We start from the raw sequence: 19,952 nt of genomic DNA, 5'->3' as shown, positions 1-19,952 counted from the left end.
CTGGCACCACCACCACCCTCCTCCTCCTCCTCCTCCTCTCACCCATCAAACCACCAACTAGCCCTGAGCTATGGTATAGGGCACTCTCCAGCCATAAACCCAGATTATTAGGCTAGTCACAGCCATATAGACTTAGTCATCACCACCACCCACTCCACAGGCAGGCACGAGGGGGGGGGACTGGGATTGTCTGTGTTTAGGGGCCTCCCCCCAAGGAGGACTTAAGTGGGTGGGAGAAGTTTAAAGGGGTTGTAGTTCATTGGTCTTTATTTCTAGAGTCCATTGGTCTTTGCTGGCTGTTATGTGGTCCAAAAAACATCTAGAGGAGAGGAGTAATAACACAGTGAATGGAGAGCATGTCTGACCTCTCACATTCACACATATAAAAAGGTTTTGAAAACCCCTTTCAGCTGTTCTCAGCCTAGAGCAACTGAATTCTTAACAGCAATGGCACCCAAAATACATGCTGGCATTTACAATAAACTGTCCAGTCAGTTTCTGGAAGCACCATGTTTTGTTTCCCCACAGTCACTAAATCGTCAATTAGTGAATCAAACTAAGCCATTGGACTTTGGTGGAAAGGAAGGGGAAGGGTGTGGTTGCTGCTCTTTGTATGGTAAAATCCCTTTAAAAGGATCTTAGTGAGGGGTTGGAGGAAGTTAAGGAACTTACTCTGCTCAGCCAGTTGACCAACAGTATCTGTGATACAACAACTTCACTGCCAGACTATAGAGGCTGGTGAAGTGTGACATAATATGCTATTTCATTCAGTGGTACAGCTCCTCAACTGGTATTAATGACTACAACAAACTGCTATTACCACAAGCTGTAAATGTGGATGAAAATGTTTTGTGTCCTAGTGTTTATGGACGGTATCTATAGTGGGTATCATAAGTATTACCCACTTTGATTTATTAAACATTTTGTTGCATTACAAAGTGCGATTGAAATGAAGGTAATTGTGATTTTTTTTTTTGTCACTAATCTACACAAAATACTCTGATTTCAAAGTGGAAGAAATTGTTAACACTAAAAAATGGATGAAAAATAAAAGACTAATACACCTTGATTAGATAAGTATTCACCCTCCTGAGTCAATACATGTTAGAATCACCTTTGACAGTGATTACAGCTGTGAGTCTTCTTGTGTAAGTCTCCAAGAGCTTTGCCCACCAATAGTATTGTGCAATATTTGCCCAGTATTCTATTCAAAATTCTTCAAGCTCTGTCAAGGTGTTGGTGATCATAGCTAGACAATTTCAGGTCTTGTCATAGATTTTCTAACAGATTTAAGTCAAAACTGTAACTTGGCCACTCAGGAACATTCACTGTGTTCTTGGTAAGCAACTCCAGTGTAGATGTGGCCTTATGTTGTAGGTTATTGTCCTGCTGAACACACGTGGGTAAAGCAGCATTTTGAAAAAGTGTCATTGGCTTTGATACTCTGATTTGTTAGAAATGATCCAATCAGCCTTCCGAGTGGCAGAGTGGTCTAAGGCACTGCATCACAGTGTTGCAGCGTCACTACAGCCTGGGGTTCGAGACCAATAGCATTAGCAACAAGTCCCCAAACAACAACAACATGGCAGCAGGCAGGGAAGATTTGTAAGCACTTTAGACAACAACACTGCTCATCCCTGTAATATGAGCAAATTAGAAAACACTAGAACAATTAATCAAAGTCAGTCAGTGTTCTGCAGCAGGTGATTACATGCTGTGACAAGAGGCTTGAAATGAGTCTTTCCTTCCCATTCATCTCCATTCAATCACAGACTGGATGGCTGGATGGCTGGCTGGCTGGATGAATGGCTGGATGGCTGACTGGATGGCTGGCTGGCTGACTGGATGGCTGGCTGGATAGCTGGCTGGATGAATGGCTGGATGGCTGACTGGATGGCTGGCTGGCTGGCTGGCTGGATGGCTGGCTGACAGCTGCTGAGGCAGTGGGTATCTATGCTGCCTTCCTGATACATGGGTGATATTCTTCCCATCGACTAGATTGTTTTTCTCAGGGACACAAATTGACTCTGGTAATCAGATTTGCCACAACAATATCTCAAATGCTTGCTTTTACTGCATGTACCAAGATGTCTCAGTATCTCTCGCTCACACATGCTTACGACTACACAAACACCTCCCACACGCACACACAAACAAAATAAAATACATTTTCATTTGTCACATGCTTTGCAAACAGATGTAGACTAACAGTGAAATGCTTACATACGGGTCCTTCCCAACAATGCAGAGAGAAAGAAACTAGAGAATTAACAGAAAAGTAAAACACGTAATAATAAATACACAGTGAGTAATGATAACTCAGCTACCTACACGGGGTACCAGTACTGAGTCTATGTGCAGGGGTAAGAGGTAATTGAGGTAGATGTGTACATATAGGTAGGGGTAACGTGACAGAAAATAAACAGTAGCAGCAGCCCATGTAATGAGTCAAAAGAGTTGGTGGAAAAAGGGTCAATGCAGTTAGTTAAACAGTTAACCAAATAGCTACCTGGACTAACTATTTAGAAGTGTTATGGTGTGTAGAAGGTGTTCAGGGTACCGTTGGTTCCAGACTTGGTGCATCTGTACCGCTTGTCATGCGGTAGCAGAAAGAACAGTCTCTGACTTGGGTGGCTGGAGTCTGACCATTTTTAGGCCTTTCCTCTGACACCGCCTGGTATAGAGGTCCTGGATGGAAGGGAGCTCGGCCACAGTCTCTCACACACACAGTCTCTCACACACACACACAGTCTCTCACACACACACAGTCTCTCACACACACACACACAGTCTCTCTCTCTCTCTCACACACACAGTCTCACACACACACACAGTCTCTCTCTCACACACACACACAGTCTCTCTCTCACACACACACACACAGTCTCTCTCTCACACACACACACAGTCTCTCTCTCACACACACACACACACAGTCTCTCTCTCACACACACACACACACAGTCTCTCTCTCACACACACACACACAGTCTCTCTCTCTCACACACACACACAGTCTCTCTCACACACACACAGTGTCTCTCACACACACACAGTGTCTCTCACACACACACAGTCTCTCTCACACACACAGTCTCTCTCACACACACACAGTCTCTCTCACACACACACAGTCTCTCTCTCTCACACACACAGTCTCTCTCTCTCACACACACAGTCTCTCTCTCTCACACACACAGTCTCTCTCTCTCACACACACAGTCTCTCTCACACACACAGTCTCTCTCTCACACACACAGTCTCTCTCTCTCACACACACAGTCTCTCTCTCTCACACACACAGTCTCTCTCTCTCACACACACAGTCTCTCTCTCTCACACACACAGTCTCTCTCTCACACACACACAGTCTCTCTCTCACACACACAGTCACAGTCTCTCTCTCTCTCACACACAGTCTCTCTCTCTCTCACACACAGTCTCTCTCTCTCACACACACAGTGTCTCTCTCTCACACACACAGTGTCTCTCTCTCTCACACACACAGTCTCTCTCTCACACACACAGTCTCTCTCTCTCTCACACACAGTCTCTCTCTCTCTCACACACAGTCTCTCTCTCTCACACACACAGTCTCTCTCTCTCACACACACAGTCTCTCTCACACACACACACAGTCTCTCTCACACACACAGTCTCTCTCACACACACAGTCTCTCTCACACACACACACACACCTCTCAGTTTGTACAAAGACAAGCACAGTGGCCAGTGCAGCAGCAGCCAGAGGTACTGCAGGGCAGGTCCCAGCGCAGCGGGACTCATTCCTGTCATTGGGCAAACAGAGAGAGAGCAGAGGAGCCTGTCCTCGCTAATCCACCTCCTCACTGTCCTCAGACCAGCTACTACACAGACTGAACACAGCCGACTTGGACATACTACACAGTAAACCCTACAGGCATGGTAGCACTGTGATCTATAATGTAACAGTGCATTGGGGCATTACAGAATGACACATTGACAATCTGCTGTATATAAGTACTGGACACAGGGGTGCAAGCAAATAGTCAGCCTAGATGTGTAGCCAGTGTAGAGTCTCAGGAGGGAGATCTTAGGAGAATCAAACAGCAGACAGATCATTATCTCTCCTCAGTGCTGCACTGAAGTCCAGATCATTAAAACCTGGCTCTTCAGATGACTGAACTCATTAATGCAACCCAATAATAAAGTGTTCCAACAGGACGCATAAACACACTTTAATGACTTAAATAAGTTATTATTTATATGTAAAAATAAACTGACAAGAACAAAAACTCCCTGGGACAAAAATAAACATGAATTGAATCAAGAGACATTCATTTGCATATTTACAGAACGAAAAGTGGATAATTTACAGTTTGGAAGTGATGAAAGCTGCGGTGCACTAGCCAGGACCTACACTTTTCTTGCTACAGAGCTAGTCTAGAGCTCCCCAGCCTCGCCTCCTTGACCAAGTCACTATTCAGTCCTAAATCAGAACATGATAACACAACAAACTGAAATCAAACATGTTGGCTTGGGGTATAATTGCTCGCTAACAATATTCACCCAGATAGGAAAGAAAAACAACCTCCTGACTTAAATTGTACGACACAAACCAGACCAGACAGACAGACAAATCAGGGGAGCACTATCACCATTGTAAATACAACTATATGTAGTTGTTTATTTATTTTGTACTTCAACTATTTGCACATTGTTACAACACTGTACATAGCCAATAATATAACTGATGAAATGTCTATATTATTTTTAAACTTTTGTGAATGTAATGTTTACTGTTAATTTTTGATTACTTATTTCCTTTGTTTATTTCCCTTTTGTTTATTGTCTATATATGTCAAACATATGTTTCCTAAGCCAATAAAGCCCTTTGAATTGAAACTATAACTATAACTATAAAAACGTGGCTAAAACGAAATGAATGTGTCATTGAACCAATTGCACTTTATGGCAGCGAGGTGTGGGGTCCACTTGCAAAACAGGATTTCACCCAATGGGACAAACACCGCATTGAAACCCTGCATGCAGAGTTCTGTAAGATTCTGATACATGTCCAGGGGAAACTACAAACAATGCATGCAGGGCAGAATTAGGCCAATATCCACTAATAATAAAAACTCTAAAAAAGAGTCATTTAGTTTTGGAAACAACATAAATACAGTTACATCCTCCCATATCATTACCAAGCCCTGCAATGCAGAACGTTAAGCAAAGATACATCCTCCCATATCATTACCAAGCCCTGCAATGCAGAACGTTAAGCAAAGATACATCCTCCCATATCATTACCAAGCCCTGCAATGCAGAACGTTAAGCAAAGATACATCCTCCCATATCATTACCAAGCCCTGCAATGCAGAGAAGCAAAGATACATCCTCCCATATCATTACCAAGCCCTGCAATGCAGAACGTTAAGCAAAGATACATCCTCCCATATCATTACCAAGCCCTGCAAAAGATACATCCTCCCATATCATTACCAAGCCATCCTCCCATATCTGCAAGCCCTGCAATGCAACGTTAAGCAAAGATACATCCTCCCATATCATTACCAAGCCCTGCAATGCAGAAAGTTAAGCAAAGATACATCCTCCCATATCATTACCAAGCCCTGCAATGCAGAATGTTAAGCAAAGATACATCCTCCCATATCATTACCAAGCCCTGCAAGCGTTAAAAGATACATCCTCCCATATCATTACCAAGCCCTGCAATGCAGAAGCAAAGATACATCCTCCCATATCATTACCAAGCCCTGCAAAGATAGCAAAGATACCTCCTCCCATATCATTACCAAGCCCTGCAATGCAGAACGTTAAGCAAATATCATTACCAAGCCCTGCAATGCAGAATGTTACAAAGATACATCCTCCCATATCATTACCAAGCCCTGCAATGCAGAACGTTAAGCAAAGATACATCCTCCCATATCATTACCAAGCCCTGCAATGCAGAACGTTAAGCAAAGATACATCCTCCCATATCATTACCAAGCCCTGCAATGCAGAACGTTAAGCAAAGATACATCCTCCCATATCATTACCAAGCCCTGCAATGCAGAACGTTAAGCAAAGATACATCCTCCCATATCATTACCAAGCCCTGCAATCGTTAAGCAAAGATACATCCTCCCATATCATTACCAAGCCCTGCAATGCAGAACGTTAAGCAAAGATACATCCTCCCATATCATTACCAAGCCCTGCAATGCAGAACGTTAAGCAAAGATACATCCTCCCATATCATTACCAAGCCCTGCAATGCAGTTAAGCAAAGATACATCCTCCCATATCATTACCAAGCCCTGCAATGCAGAACGTTAAGCAAAGATAAGTTAAGCAAAGATCCTCCCATATCATTACCAAGCCCTGCAATGCAGAACGTTAAGCAAAGATACATCCTCCCATATCATTACCAAGCCCTGCAATGCAGAAAGTTAAGCAAAGATACATCCTCCCATATCATTACCAAGCCCTGCAATGCAGAAAGTTAAGCAAAGAAAATAGTCCCTCATCCAGCAGGTCCTGAGTTCACAAACCTGTTCTTCTAACACACTGAACACACTGAAGCCCAATCAATCAGAATTACAACCAATTTACAACAAACAAAACTACACTATCTATTGGGAAACACAAGCACAAAGCAAAATGCAGTGCTATCTGTCCCTAAATGGGCAGTACACCATGGCAAACTATTTAACCATGGTTACTGATCAAAACCTTGCTGCCTGCCATAAGATGAGGGACAGTGACTGACAGGCACTGTCCTCTAAGCCATTGTTATTGTAGGATTATTTTTACCCTTGATTATTTTGGTTACTGAATGCCCCGTTGACAATCTTGATTATTATTATTATCATTTGAATTATGTTAATATTCTACGCTTTGGCAATATGTACATTGTTACGTCATGCCAATAAAGACATTTGAATTGAAAGGCAGAGAGAGAGGCAGAGCGAGAGAGGCAGAGAGAGAGGCAGAGCGAGAGAGGCAGAGCGAGCGAGAGAGGCAGAGAGAGCGAGAGAGGCAGAGAGACAGAGGTCTATTCTCCCTCCATGCTGGGGATGGAGCCATGAAGGAAATTATGCTAGCAGTGGGCTTTGGAGCTCAGTACCCTGCCTCATCCCTAGCAGACCAACCCTGACTGTCTTCACAACTCTCTACTGTTCAGGATGTGTATCTGGGGTAATATTCGTGTGCTGGGACCTCAGCGTGACAGTGAGAAGGTTAGTAGCAGGCAGAGGAGTGTTGACGGTATGGGCATTAGACCGAGACACAGGGCCTCTCTCTCTGAGTGTGACAGTAACAAGCAGTCTTTCGACTGAGCCCAGGACGGTGTAATTATATAGAGCTCTCTCTAAGAGTGGTGCCAAGGCATCTTCAGCCTCGCTACCACAGCACAGCTGTCCTTGATGAGGGGCGCCGAGCAGTAAACACATTTATACGCACAGCACACACACTCATTTGCACACACATACTTTAGCAACTGTGTTTCAAGATTGCTTATGTTCATGATCTCAAAGCTCTGTTGACTATTACAACAAACGTTCCACACCGCGTGGCCGCGGCCACCCTAATCTGGTGGTCCCAGCGCGCACGACCCACGTGGAGTTCCAGGTCTCCGGTAGCCTCTGGAACTGCCGATCTGCGGCCAACAAGGCAGAGTTCATCTCAGCCTATGCCTCCCTCCAGTCCCTCGACTTCTTGGCACTGACGGAAACATGGACACCACAGATAACACTGCTACTCCTACTGCTCTCTCTTCGTCCGCCCACGTGTTCTCGCACACCCCGAGAGCTTCTGGTCAGCGGGGTGGTGGCACCGGGATCCTCATCTCTCCCAAGTGGTCATTCTCTCTTTCTCCCCTTACCCATCTGTCTATCGCCTCCTTTGAATTCCATGCTGTCACAGTTACCAGCCCTTTCAAGCTTAACATCCTTATCATTTATCGCCCTCCAGGTTCCTCGGAGAGTTCATCAATGAGCTTGATGCCTTGATAAGCTCCTTTCCTGAGGACGGCTCACCTCTCACAGTTCTGGGCGACTTTAACCTCCCCACGTCTACCTTTGACTCATTCCTCTCTGCCTCCTTCTTTCCACTCCTCTCCTCTTTTGACCTCTCCCTCTCACCTTCCCCCTACTCACAAGGCAGGCAATACGCTCGACCTCATCTTTACTAGATGCTGTTCTTCCACTAACCTCATTGCAACTCCCCTCCAAGTCTCCGACCACTACCTTGTATCCTTTTCCCTCTCGCTCTCATCCAACACTTCCCACACTGCCCCTACTCGGATGGTATCGCGCCGTCCCAACCTTCGCTCTCTCTCCCCCGCTACTCTCTCCTCTTCCATCCTATCATCTCTTCCCTCTGCTCAAACCTTCTCCAACCTATCTCCTGATTCTGCCTCCTCAACCCTCCTCTCCTCCCTTTCTGCATCCTTTGACTCTCTATGTCCCCTATCCTCCAGGCCGGCTCGGTCCTCCCCTCCCGCTCCGTGGCTCGACGACTCATTGCGAGCTCACAGAACAGGGCTCCGGGCAGCCGAGCGGAAATGGAGGAAAACTCGCCTCCCTGCGGACCTGGCATCCTTTCACTCCCTCCTCTCTACATTTTCCTCCTCTGTCTCTGCTGCTAAAGCCACTTTCTACCACTCTAAATTCCAAGCATCTGCCTCTAACCCTAGGAAGCTCTTTGCCACCTTCTCCTCCCTCCTGAATCCTCCTCCCCCTCCCCCCTCCCTCTCTGCAGATGACTTCGTCAACCATTTTGAAAAGAAGGTCGACGACATCCGATCCTCGTTTGCTAAGTCAAACGACACCGCTGGTTCTGCTCACACTGCCCTACCCTGTGCTCTGACCTCTTTCTCCCTCTCTCTCCAGATGAAATCTCGCGTCTTGTGACGGCCGGCCGCCCAACAACCTGCCCGCTTGACCCTATTCCCTCCTCTCTTCTCCAGACCATTTCCGGAGACCTTCTCCTTACCTCACCTCGCTCATCAACTCATCCCTGACCGCTGGCTACGTCCCTTCCGTCTTCAAGAGAGCGAGAGTTGCACCCCTTCTGAAAAAACCTACACTCGATCCCTCCGATGTCAACAACTACAGACCAGTATCCCTTCTTTCTTTTCTCTCCAAAACCCTTGAACGTGCCGTCCTTGGCCAGCTCTCCCGCTATCTCTCTCAGAATGACCTTCTTGATCCAAATCAGTCAGGTTTCAAGACTAGTCATTCAACTGAGACTGCTCTTCTCTGTATCACGGAGGCGCTCCGCACTGCTAAAGCTAACTCTCTCTCCTCTGCTCTCATCCTTCTAGACCTATCGGCTGCCTTCGATACTGTGAACCATCAGATCCTCCTCTCCACCCTCTCCGAGTTGGGCATCTCCGGCGCGGCCCACGCTTGGATTGCGTCCTACCTGACAGGTCGCTCCTACCAGGTGGCGTGGCGAGAATCCGTCTCCTCACCACGTGCTCTCACCACTGGTGTCCCCAGGGCTCTGTTCTAGGCCCTCTCCTATTCTCGCTATACACCAAGTCACTTGGCTCTGTCATAACCTCACATGGTCTCTCCTATCATTGCTATGCAGACGACACACAATTCATCTTCTCCTTTCCCCTTCTGATGACCAGGTGGCGAATCGCATCTCTGCATGTCTGGCAGACATATCAGTGTGGATGACGGATCACCACCTCAAGCTGAACCTCGGCAAGACGGAGCTGCTCTTCCTCCCGGGAAGGACTGCCCGTTCCATGATCTCGCCATCACGGTTGACAACTCCACTGTGTCCTCCTCCCAGAGCGCTAAGAACCTTGGCGTGATCCTGGACAACACCCTGTCGTTCTCAACTAACATCAAGGCGGTGGCCCGTTCCTGTAGGTTCATGCTCTACAACATCCGCAGAGTACGACCCTGCCTCACACAGGAAGCGGCGCAGGTCCTAATCCAGGCACTTGTCATCTCCCGTCTGGATTACTGCAACTCGCTGTTGGCTGGGCTCCCTGCCTGTGCCATTAAACCCCTACAACTCATCCAGAACGCCGCAGCCCGTCTGGTGTTCAACCTTCCCAAGTTCTCTCACGTCACCCCGCTCCTCCGCTCTCTCCACTGGCTTCCAGTTGAAGCTCGCATCCGCTACAAGACCATGGTGCTTGCCTACGGAGCTGTGAGGGGAACGGCACCTCAGTACCTCCAGGCTCTGATCAGGCCCTACACCCAAACAAGGGCACTGCGTTCATCCACCTCTGGCCTGCTCGCCTCCCTACCACTGAGGAAGTACAGTTCCCGCTCAGCCCAGTCAAAACTGTTCGCTGCTCTGGCCCCCCAATGGTGGAACAAACTCCCTCACGACAGCGGAGTCAATCACCACCTTCCGGAGACACCTGAAACCCCACCTCTTTAAGGAATACCTAGGATAGGATAAAGTAATCCTTCTCCCCCCCCTTAAAAGATTTAGATGCACTATTGTGAAGTGGCTGCTCCACTGGATGTCATAAGGTGAATGCACCAATTTGTAAGTCGCTCTGGATAAGAGCGTCTGCTAAATGACTTAAATGTAAATGTAAATGTAATTATTCTGTAGTGTGAATTCATCTCTCTCTCATTCCTCTCTGTATGTTTATTCTGACCCATCCTGCCCAGTGTGGACAGTACCAGTGGCAGCGTAGATTCAGTCTTACCTTGCTGTGTTGTACGGCCCGGTGGCTGCTGTGGGAGTGCTGTAGATCATTCTCCAGCCCAGAGCTTAAGGACTCACCAAGGACCTCTGGCACCAAGGACACATCTGCAAGACACAGCAATTAGCATTAGCATCACATTTACGGGATGATGTTCAGTGTTTTATAGTTGGCTTGGCCATTTAATACAAGCACAGCAAATTGGAATAGTGGTATATATGAAGGAAATGCTGTTGTCCTCGAGGCCAGTGCTGTCACACACCATTTCCTCTGAGATGGGGTGATGATTACAGTTCAGCATCCATCTGCTGACCACATAGCACACACACAGTTCTGTAGTACCAGTGTACCATGCAATCATAGGTGTCTACAGGGAGATGTGGACTAGAACTGCAGCATTCTAAAACATCATCACAGTGAAGTGACTCTTCCATTTGTCAGTCAAGGGAACCAATCGAACAGTTCCCTTCGCCTGTTGGACATGGTCTCAGCGGAGAGCTGATGATAATTAACTCCTGTGGCGGTTTTCCTAAAAATCACATTTTGGGAAAGTCACATGGTGCCTCTGGTTAAAGGCACCTGACTGGATTAACTGAGGTCAGATCTGATTACACTAACTGGGTCTGGTAGGGACTTCTTCCCTTCCTGCTTCTAACAAAATCACAGGCTATTGGGAAATCAACTCAGCACATGAGCACAATCAATTGATTTGACCTTTTGATTGGTAGGTAAACACCTGGAGAATGAGGCTTTTCAGAGGCACTTATCAGAGATATGTAGCTGGACAAACCCTTTCCCTACTAAGCATATCTCAAAGCAATATAACATGACACAAAACATTTCACACACCCCAGGAGTCTTGCCTGGTTGTTGTCACACTAGTATGGTTCAGCGAGTTGACCTCTCATCACCCTCGTCAGCCTGACTGGGATCACACCCCCTCTAGAGGCAGAGGATGAAACTGCAGTCATGTTGCAGGCCTCTCTCATATCTTATGTACAGTAAGATGCTTTTATCTCCATCTGAGTGGCAAGCCAGTGGCTACACAGTTTTCGGGTAAGTTGTATTACATGTCATCATCAGTCCTGTAGTGTGAAGTGTTGCCTGGGGTGTTGGTTCAGGATGTTGTCATGACAAATTACTGTCATTCACTCTCTTGTACAACTGTGAGAACTCAACACCCTAACTACTTGAAAGAGAAACTTTCTCAGTTCTCATACGCAGAATAAATGACCTAAAGCATAATTACATGAAAACTCTATCTGTATAAATAGCGTGGTGAGATAATCCCTCAGAGATTCAAATTGCTGCATGAAAATTCATCATCATTTCACTAACGAGCAAAACTATGAAGACAGAACGAAGCGTCACCAGCTAAAGCAATTACACAAACTTCATTTCCACTGTATAAAAGACACTTCTTCAAAGTCATGACACAAATATACAGTAGAGGAAAACATGACCATATATTTTGATACCCAGTCAGGGAAGGGTAAAACTGTGTAGTTTAAAAGACTAACACCTGCTCATACAACTGTGACTGTTTCAGCTAGCTGCATGCGAGGCGTTACTCCAGTACCCTGCCTCACTGTGTCAGTCATCACAGGAAACTAAGCCTACGATAGGAAGAGCCCTTCAGTAAAACACCTTCTTATTAAAACACTTCCTCTCTCCCCTGAACATACATACAGGCTTAAGACCTTTCTAGACCTTTCCACTGCTCATCGGTCCGGCTGACTCTGAAGGGTCAATGTGGCTGATGGATTTTCAGGAAGTATAGCCTCTGCTGAGTCCTCAACAACTGGATGCTCCAGTTTTCAGGGAAAATGGAAAGAGACCGTGATGCGACTGCCACTTTTGTATGTTAACCAAGGAGACACTCAGTCTCAACTCCACATTTACCGAATTGGTTGAACAGTGTAGAAGAGAACCTCCCCAAACAGTTTATTTCTCTCTCCTCTCGTTAAGACCAGTATATAGGGGGGATCTAGTTAAAGGTGTTTCTTTTAAGCCTGCTACTTTAGGTTCGAGGAAGTATAACGTATTGGGGCCGATGGGTTTTGAGGAAGTATGACGTATTTTATTTATTTTTATTTCACCTTTATTTAACCAGGTAGGCTAGTTGAGAACAAGTACTCATTTGCACCTGCGACCTGGCCAAGATAAAGCATAGCAGTGTGAACAGACAACACAGAGTTACACATGGAGTAAACAATAAACAAGTCAATAACATAGTAGGAAAAAAATTATCTATATACATTGTGTGCAAAAGGCATGAGGAGGTAGGCAATAAATAGGCCATAGGAGTGAATAATTACAATTTAGCAGATTAACACTGGAGTGATAAATGAGCAGATGAACATGTGCAGGTAGAGATACTGGTGTGCAAAAGAGCAGAAAAGTAAATAAATAAAAACAGTATGGGGATGAGGTAGGTAAAAATGGGTGGGCTATTTACCGATGGACTATGTACATTTACATTTACATTTAAGTCATTTAGCAGACGCTCTTATCCAGAGCTACAGCTGCAGCGATCGGTTAGCTGCTCAGATAGCAGATGTTTAAAGTTGGTGAGGGAGATCAAAGTCTCCAACTTCAGCGATTTTTGCAATTTGTTCCAGTCGCAGGCAGCAGAGAACTGGAAGGAAAGGCGGCCAAATGAGGTGTTGGCTTTAGGGATGATCAGTGAGATACACCTGCTGGAGCGCGTGCTACGGGTGGGTGTTGCCACCGTGACCAGTGAACTGAGATAAGGCGGAGCTTTACCTAGCATAGACTTGTAGATGACCTGGAGCCAGTGGGTCTGGCGATGAACATGTAGCGAGGGCCAGCCGACTAGAGCATACAGGTCGCAGTGGTGGGTGGTATAAGGTGCTTTAGTAACAAAACGGATGGCACTGTGATAAACTGCATCCAGTTTGCTGAGTAGAGTATGGGAAGCTATTTTGTAGATGACATTGCCGAAGTCGAGGATCGGTAGGATAGTCAGTTTTACTAAGGTAAGTTTTGCGGCGTGAGTGAAGGAGGCTTTGTTGCGAAATAGAAAGCAGACTCTAGATTTGATTTTGGATTGGAGATGTTTGATATGAGTCTGAAAGGAGAGTTTACAGTCTAGCCAGACACCTAGGTACTTATAGATGTCCACATATTCTAGGTCGGAACCATCCAGGGTGGTGATGCTAGTCGGGCGTGCGAGTGCAGGCAGCGAACGGTTGAAAAGCATGCATTTGGTTTTACTAGCGTTTAAGAGCAGTTGGATGCCACGGAAGGAGTGTTGTATGGCATTGAAGCTCGTTTGGGGGTTAGATAGCACAGTGTCCAAGGAAGGGCCAGAAGTATACAGAATGGTGTCGTCTGCGTAGAGGTGGATCAGGGAATCTCCCGCAGCAAGAGCAACATCATTGATATATACAGAGAAAAGAGTCGGCCCGAGAATTGAACCCTGTGATACCCCCATAGAGACTGCCAGAGGACCGGACAACATGCCCTCCGATTTGAAACACTGAACTCTGTCTGCAAAGTAGTTGGTGAACCAGGTTTTGAGGAAGTATAACGTATTGGAGATGATGGGTTTTGAGGAAGTATAACGTATTGGAGATGATGGGTTTTGAGGAAGTATAACATATTGGAGATGATGGGTTTTGAGGAAGTATAACATATTGGAGATGATGGGTTTTGAGGAAGTATAACATATTGGAGATGATGGGTTTTGAGGAAGTATAACATATTGGAGATGATGGGTTTTGAGGAAGTATAACATATTGGAGATGATGGGTTTTGAGGAAGTATAACATATTGGAGATGATGGGTTTTGAGGAAGTATAACGTATTGGAGATGATGGGTTTTGAGGAAGTATAACGTATTGGAGATGATGGGTTTTGAGGAAGTATAACGTATTGGAGATGATGGGTTTTGAGGAAGTATAACGTATTGGAGATGATGGGTTTTGAGGAAGTATAACGTATTGGAGATGATGGGTTTTGAGGAAGTATAACGTATTGGAGATGATGGGTTTTGAGGAAGTATAACGTATTGGAGATGATGGGTTTTGAGGAAGTATAACGTATTGGAGATGATGGGTTTTGAGGAAGTATAACGTATTGGAGATGATGGGTTTTGAGGAAGTATAACGTATTGGAGATGATGGGTTTTGAGGAAGTATAACGTATTGGAGATGATGGGTTTTGAGGAAGTATAACGTATTGGAGATGATGGGTTTTGAGGAAGTATAACGTATTGGAGATGATGGGTTTTGAGGAAGTATAACGTATTGGAGATGATGGGTTTTGAGGAAGTATAACGTATTGGAGATGATGGGTTTTGAGGAAGTATAACGTATTGGAGATGATGGGTTTTGAGGAAGTATAACGTATTGGAGATGATGGGTTTTGAGGAAGTATAACGTATTGGAGATGATGGGTTTTGAGGAAGTATAACGTATTGGAGATGATGGGTTTTGAGGAAGTATAACGTATTGGAGATGATGGGTTTTGAGGAAGTATAACGTATTGGAGATGATGGGTTTTGAGGAAGTATAACGTATTGGAGATGATGGGTTTTGAGGAAGTATAACATATTGGGGCCGATGGGTTTTGAGGAAGTATAACGTATTGGAGATGATGGGTTTTGAGGAAGTATAATGTATTGGAGATGATGGGTTATGAGGAAGTGTAATGTATTGGGGCTGATGGGTTTTGAGGAAGTATTTGACTCTCATTAAAAGGACGTCTGTGGTGACTTAATAGGGTGTAAGTGACAAACAGATCATCTAAATGATCTTCTCTACAAACAGAGATAAGCAGAGATAAGCAGAGATAAGCAGAGATAAGCAGAGATAAGCAGAGATAAGCAGACATAGGGAAGGAAGGGAGGGCTGTAAAAGAGAGAGAGCTGGAGAATTGTCAGCCAAATTCTTTGATAGATGAGTGATGATTATTATTTTGTTTATATAATGTTTATAATAGTAAATGTCATTTCATACAGAAAACCATTTGTTTGCACTTTCCACAGAACCCTACAGCATTTGTCTGATATTCTGGCATCCTTTCAATAATGAAATCACATTGGTGGAGAGAAGCAAGTCAGCGCAACAGCTTGTCGATAGACCATTTCCAGAGAAAGTGTTGGGAGCGGAATCGAGGTTGGTGGTACCCACACCTACTGATAGTAGGCCCAGTCCTAACACAGTATCTGCCAAGTAGCAGCAATTCTGTGGAAGTGTGACTGACTATATCACCAGCCATCTGCCACAGCCAGGAACACTTGTTGGCAGCATTGAGTAGAGAGACATGTTGTATGTTTACTGGTCTCAGTGCACGGTAGATATAGTATACATCAGGTGTATTCAACCGGGGATCCGTGGACCATACTGTAGGGGGTCCTGGGCTTCCTTGACGGGTCGCCCCCATGTGGTGAAGATAGGCAAAAACACCTCCAATACACTGATCCTCAACACAGGGGCCCCACAAGGTTGGGTGCTCAGCCTTCTCCTGTACTCCCTGTTCGCCCATGACTGCGTGGCCACGCACACCTCCAACTTAATCATTAAGTTTGGAGACGACACAACAGTCGTAGGCCTGATTACCAACAACGACAAGACAGCCTAAAGGGAGGAGGTGAGGGCCCAGGTGGAGTGGTGCAATGAAAATAACATCTCCCTCAACAAAACGAAGGAGCTGATCGTGGACTTCAGGAGACAGCAGAGGGAACGCAGCCCCATCCGCATCGATGGGGCCGTAGCGGAGAAGGTGAAAAGCTTCAAGTTCCTCGGCGTACACATCACTGACAATCTGAAATAGTACACCCACACAGACAGTGTGGTGAAAAAGGCGCAAGAGCGCCTCTTCAACCTCATGAAGCTGAAGAAATTTGGCTTGGCCCCTAAGACCCTCACAAACTTTTACAGATGAACCATTGAGAACATTCTGTCGGGCTGAATCACTACTTGGTACGGCAACTGCACCGTTCGCAACCGCAGGGCTCTCCAGAGGGTGGTGCGGTCTGCCTAACTCATCACCAGGGGCACACTGCCTGCCCTCCAGGACATCTACAGCTGGTGTCACAGGAAGGCCCAAAAGACATCAAGGACCTAAGCCATCCGAGCCACGGCCTGTTCACCCCGCCATCATCCAGAAGGCGAGGTCAGTACAGGTGCATCAAAGATGGGACTGAAAAACATATTTTATCTCAAGGCCATCAGTCTGTTAAATGGACAACACTATCCGGCCTCCACCCAGTACCCTGCCCTGAACTTAGTCACTTTCAATAGCCGGCTACCACCCTGTTACTCAACCTTGCACCTTAGAGGCTGCTGCCCTACGTACATAGACATGGAACACTGGTCACTTTAATAATGTTTACATAATGTTTTATCCATTTCATATGTATATACTGTATTCAAGTCAAGGCCATCCCTTTCAACTATTGCTGTACATATACTATTCTATCCTACGTATTCTTCAGATATACTACATATTCTATCCACATACTGTCCATAATGTCTATACTGTACTTAGAAATGTCATTGTTTTTGAAAGAAAAGCACATTTTTGTCCATTAAAATAACAACAAATTGATCAGAAATACAGTGTAGACATTTGTTAATGTTGTAAATTACTATTGTAGCTGGAGACGGCAGATTTTTTATGGAATATCTACATAGGTGTACAGAGACCCATTATCAGCACCCATCACTCCTGTGTTCCAATGGCACATTGTGTTAGCTAAACCAAGTTTATAATTTTAAAAGGCAAATTGATCATTAAAAAACGATTTTACAATTATGTTAGCACAGCTGAAAACTGATTGTGGGTTTGATTATAATCTCAAAATGGCCAGAAACAAATAGAAATGAAGTCGATTCCATGTGAGAAATTGCCAAAAAACTGAAGATCACGTACAACGCTGTGTACTAATCCCTTCACAGAACAGGACAAACTGGCCCTAACCAGAATAGAAAGAGGAGTGGGAGGCCCCGGTGCACAACTGAGCAAGAGAACAAGTACATAAGAATGTCTAGTTTGAGAAACAGACGCCTCACAAGTCCTCAACCGGCAGCTTCATTAAATTGTACCCGCAAAACACAAGTCTTAATGTCAACAGTGAAGAGGCAACTCTGGGATGCTGGCCTTCTAAGCAGTGCTGCAAAGAAAAAGGCATATCTCCGACTGGCCAATAAAAATAAATATTAAGATGGGCAAAAGAACACAGACACTGGACAAAGGAACAACATTAACAATGTATTTCTGATCAATTTGATGTTATTTTAATGGACAAAAATATGCTTTTCTTTCAAAAACAAGGACATTTCTAAGTGACCCCAAACTTTTGAACGGTAGTGTATATATGCAGTATCGGTAGTGTATATATGGACACACCTACAGGGTTTTCTACATTGTAGAATAATAGTGAAGACATCAAAACTATGAAATAACACATATGGAATCATGTAGTAACCAAAGAAAGTGTTAAATAAATCATTATTCAAAGTAGCCACACTTTGCCTTGATGACAGCTTTGCATACTCTTGGTATTCTCTCAACCAGCTTCATGAGGTAGTCACCTGGAACACATTTCAATTAGCAGGTGTGCCTTGTTAAAAGTACATTTGTGGAATTTCTTTCCTTCTTAATGCGTTTGAGCCAATCAGTTGTGTTGTGATAAGGTGGGGTTGCTATACAGAAGCTAGCCCTACTTGGCAAATGACCAAGTCCATATTATGGTAAGAACAGCTCAAATAAGCAAAGAGAAACAACAGTCCATCATTACTTTAAGACATGAATGTCAGTCAATACGGAACACTTCAAGAAATTTTAATGTTTTTTCAAGGGCAGTCGCAAAAACCATCAAGCGCAATGATGAAACTACGAGACCCAGAGTTACCTCTGCTGCAGAGGATAAGTTAATTAGAGTTAACTGCACCTCAGATTGCAGCCCAAATAAATGCTTCAGAGTTCAAGTATCCGACACATCTCAACATCAGCTGTTCAGAGGAGACCGCATGAATCAGACCTTCATGGTCAAATTGCTGCAAAGAAACCACTTCTGAAGGACACCAATAAGAAGAAGAGACTTGCTTGGCTCAAGAAACACGAGCAATGGACAGACTGGTGGAAGTATGTCCTTTGGTCTGATGAGTCAAAATTTGAGATTTTTGGTTCCAACCTCCATGTCATTGTGAGACGCAGAGTAGGTGAACAGATGATCTCTGCATGTGTGGTTCCCACGTGAAGCATGGAGGTGGTGTGATGGTTCTTTGCTGGTGACACTGTCTGTGATTTAATTATAATTCAAGGCACACTTAACCAACGTGTCTACCACAGCATTCTACAGCGATACGCCATCCCATCTGGTTTGCACTTAGTGGGACTATCATTTGTTTTTCAACAGGACAATGACCCAAAACACACCTCCAGGCTGTGTAAGGGCTATTTGACTATGGAGAGTGATGGAGTGCTGCATCAGATGACCTGGCCTCCACAATCACCCGACCTCAACCCAATTGAGATGGTTTGGGATGCGTTGGGCCGCAGAGTGCAGTAGCCAACAAGTGCTCAGCATATGTGGAAACTCCTTCCAGATTGTTGGAAAAGCATTCCAGGTGAAGCTGGTTGAGAGAATGCCAAGAGTGTGCAAAGCTGTCATCAAGGCAAAGGGTGGCTACTTTGAAGAATCTCAAATATGAAATAAATGTGTATTTGTTTAACACTTGTTTGGTTACTACATGATTCCATATGTGTTATTTCATAGTTCTGATGTCTTCACTACAATGTAGAAAATAGTAGAAAATAAAGAAAAACCCTGTAATGAGTAGGTGTGTCCAAACTTTTGACTGGTACTGTATTTATACTCCGGACTCCGACATTGCTCGTCCTAATATTTCTAAAATTAATTGTTTTACTTTTAGATTTGTGTGTATTCTTAGATATTACTGAACTGTTAGAGACAGGAACAGAAGCATTTCACTACACTCGCAATAACATCTGCTATATACATATACACACACACACACACACACACACACACACACACACACACACATTTTATATATAATATAAAAATATCACTAGCAACAGAATAAACACATTTAGAATGAAAAGAGAAGAATATCTTCTTTCTAATGACCAAATTACACTCACTGGAGCTCATTACACTCACTGGAGCTCATTACACTCACTGGAGCTCATTACACTCACTGGAACTCATTACACTCACTGGAGCTCATTACACTCACTGGAGCTCATTACACTCACTGGAGCTCATTACACTCACTGGAGC

General features: G+C 44.8%; 1 protein-coding gene across 1 annotated transcript in view; it reads right to left on the bottom strand.

Moving 5' to 3' along the window:
* LOC115115556 (rho guanine nucleotide exchange factor TIAM2-like) overlaps positions 1-19,952 on the bottom strand; it is a 170,132-nt gene that overhangs the window by 22,915 nt on the left and 127,265 nt on the right. The window contains exon 15 of the mRNA XM_029688347.2: positions 10,679-10,782. Coding sequence (XP_029544207.2) covers positions 10,679-10,782 — 104 coding nt within the window. The remainder of the gene's footprint in view (positions 1-10,678; positions 10,783-19,952) is intronic.

The sequence above is a fragment of the Oncorhynchus nerka genome, linkage group LG18 (assembly GCF_034236695.1).
Source record: "Oncorhynchus nerka isolate Pitt River linkage group LG18, Oner_Uvic_2.0, whole genome shotgun sequence".
Classification (NCBI taxonomy): Eukaryota; Metazoa; Chordata; class Actinopteri; order Salmoniformes; family Salmonidae; genus Oncorhynchus; species Oncorhynchus nerka.
This window is presented reverse-complemented; position numbering and strand designations above follow the sequence as displayed.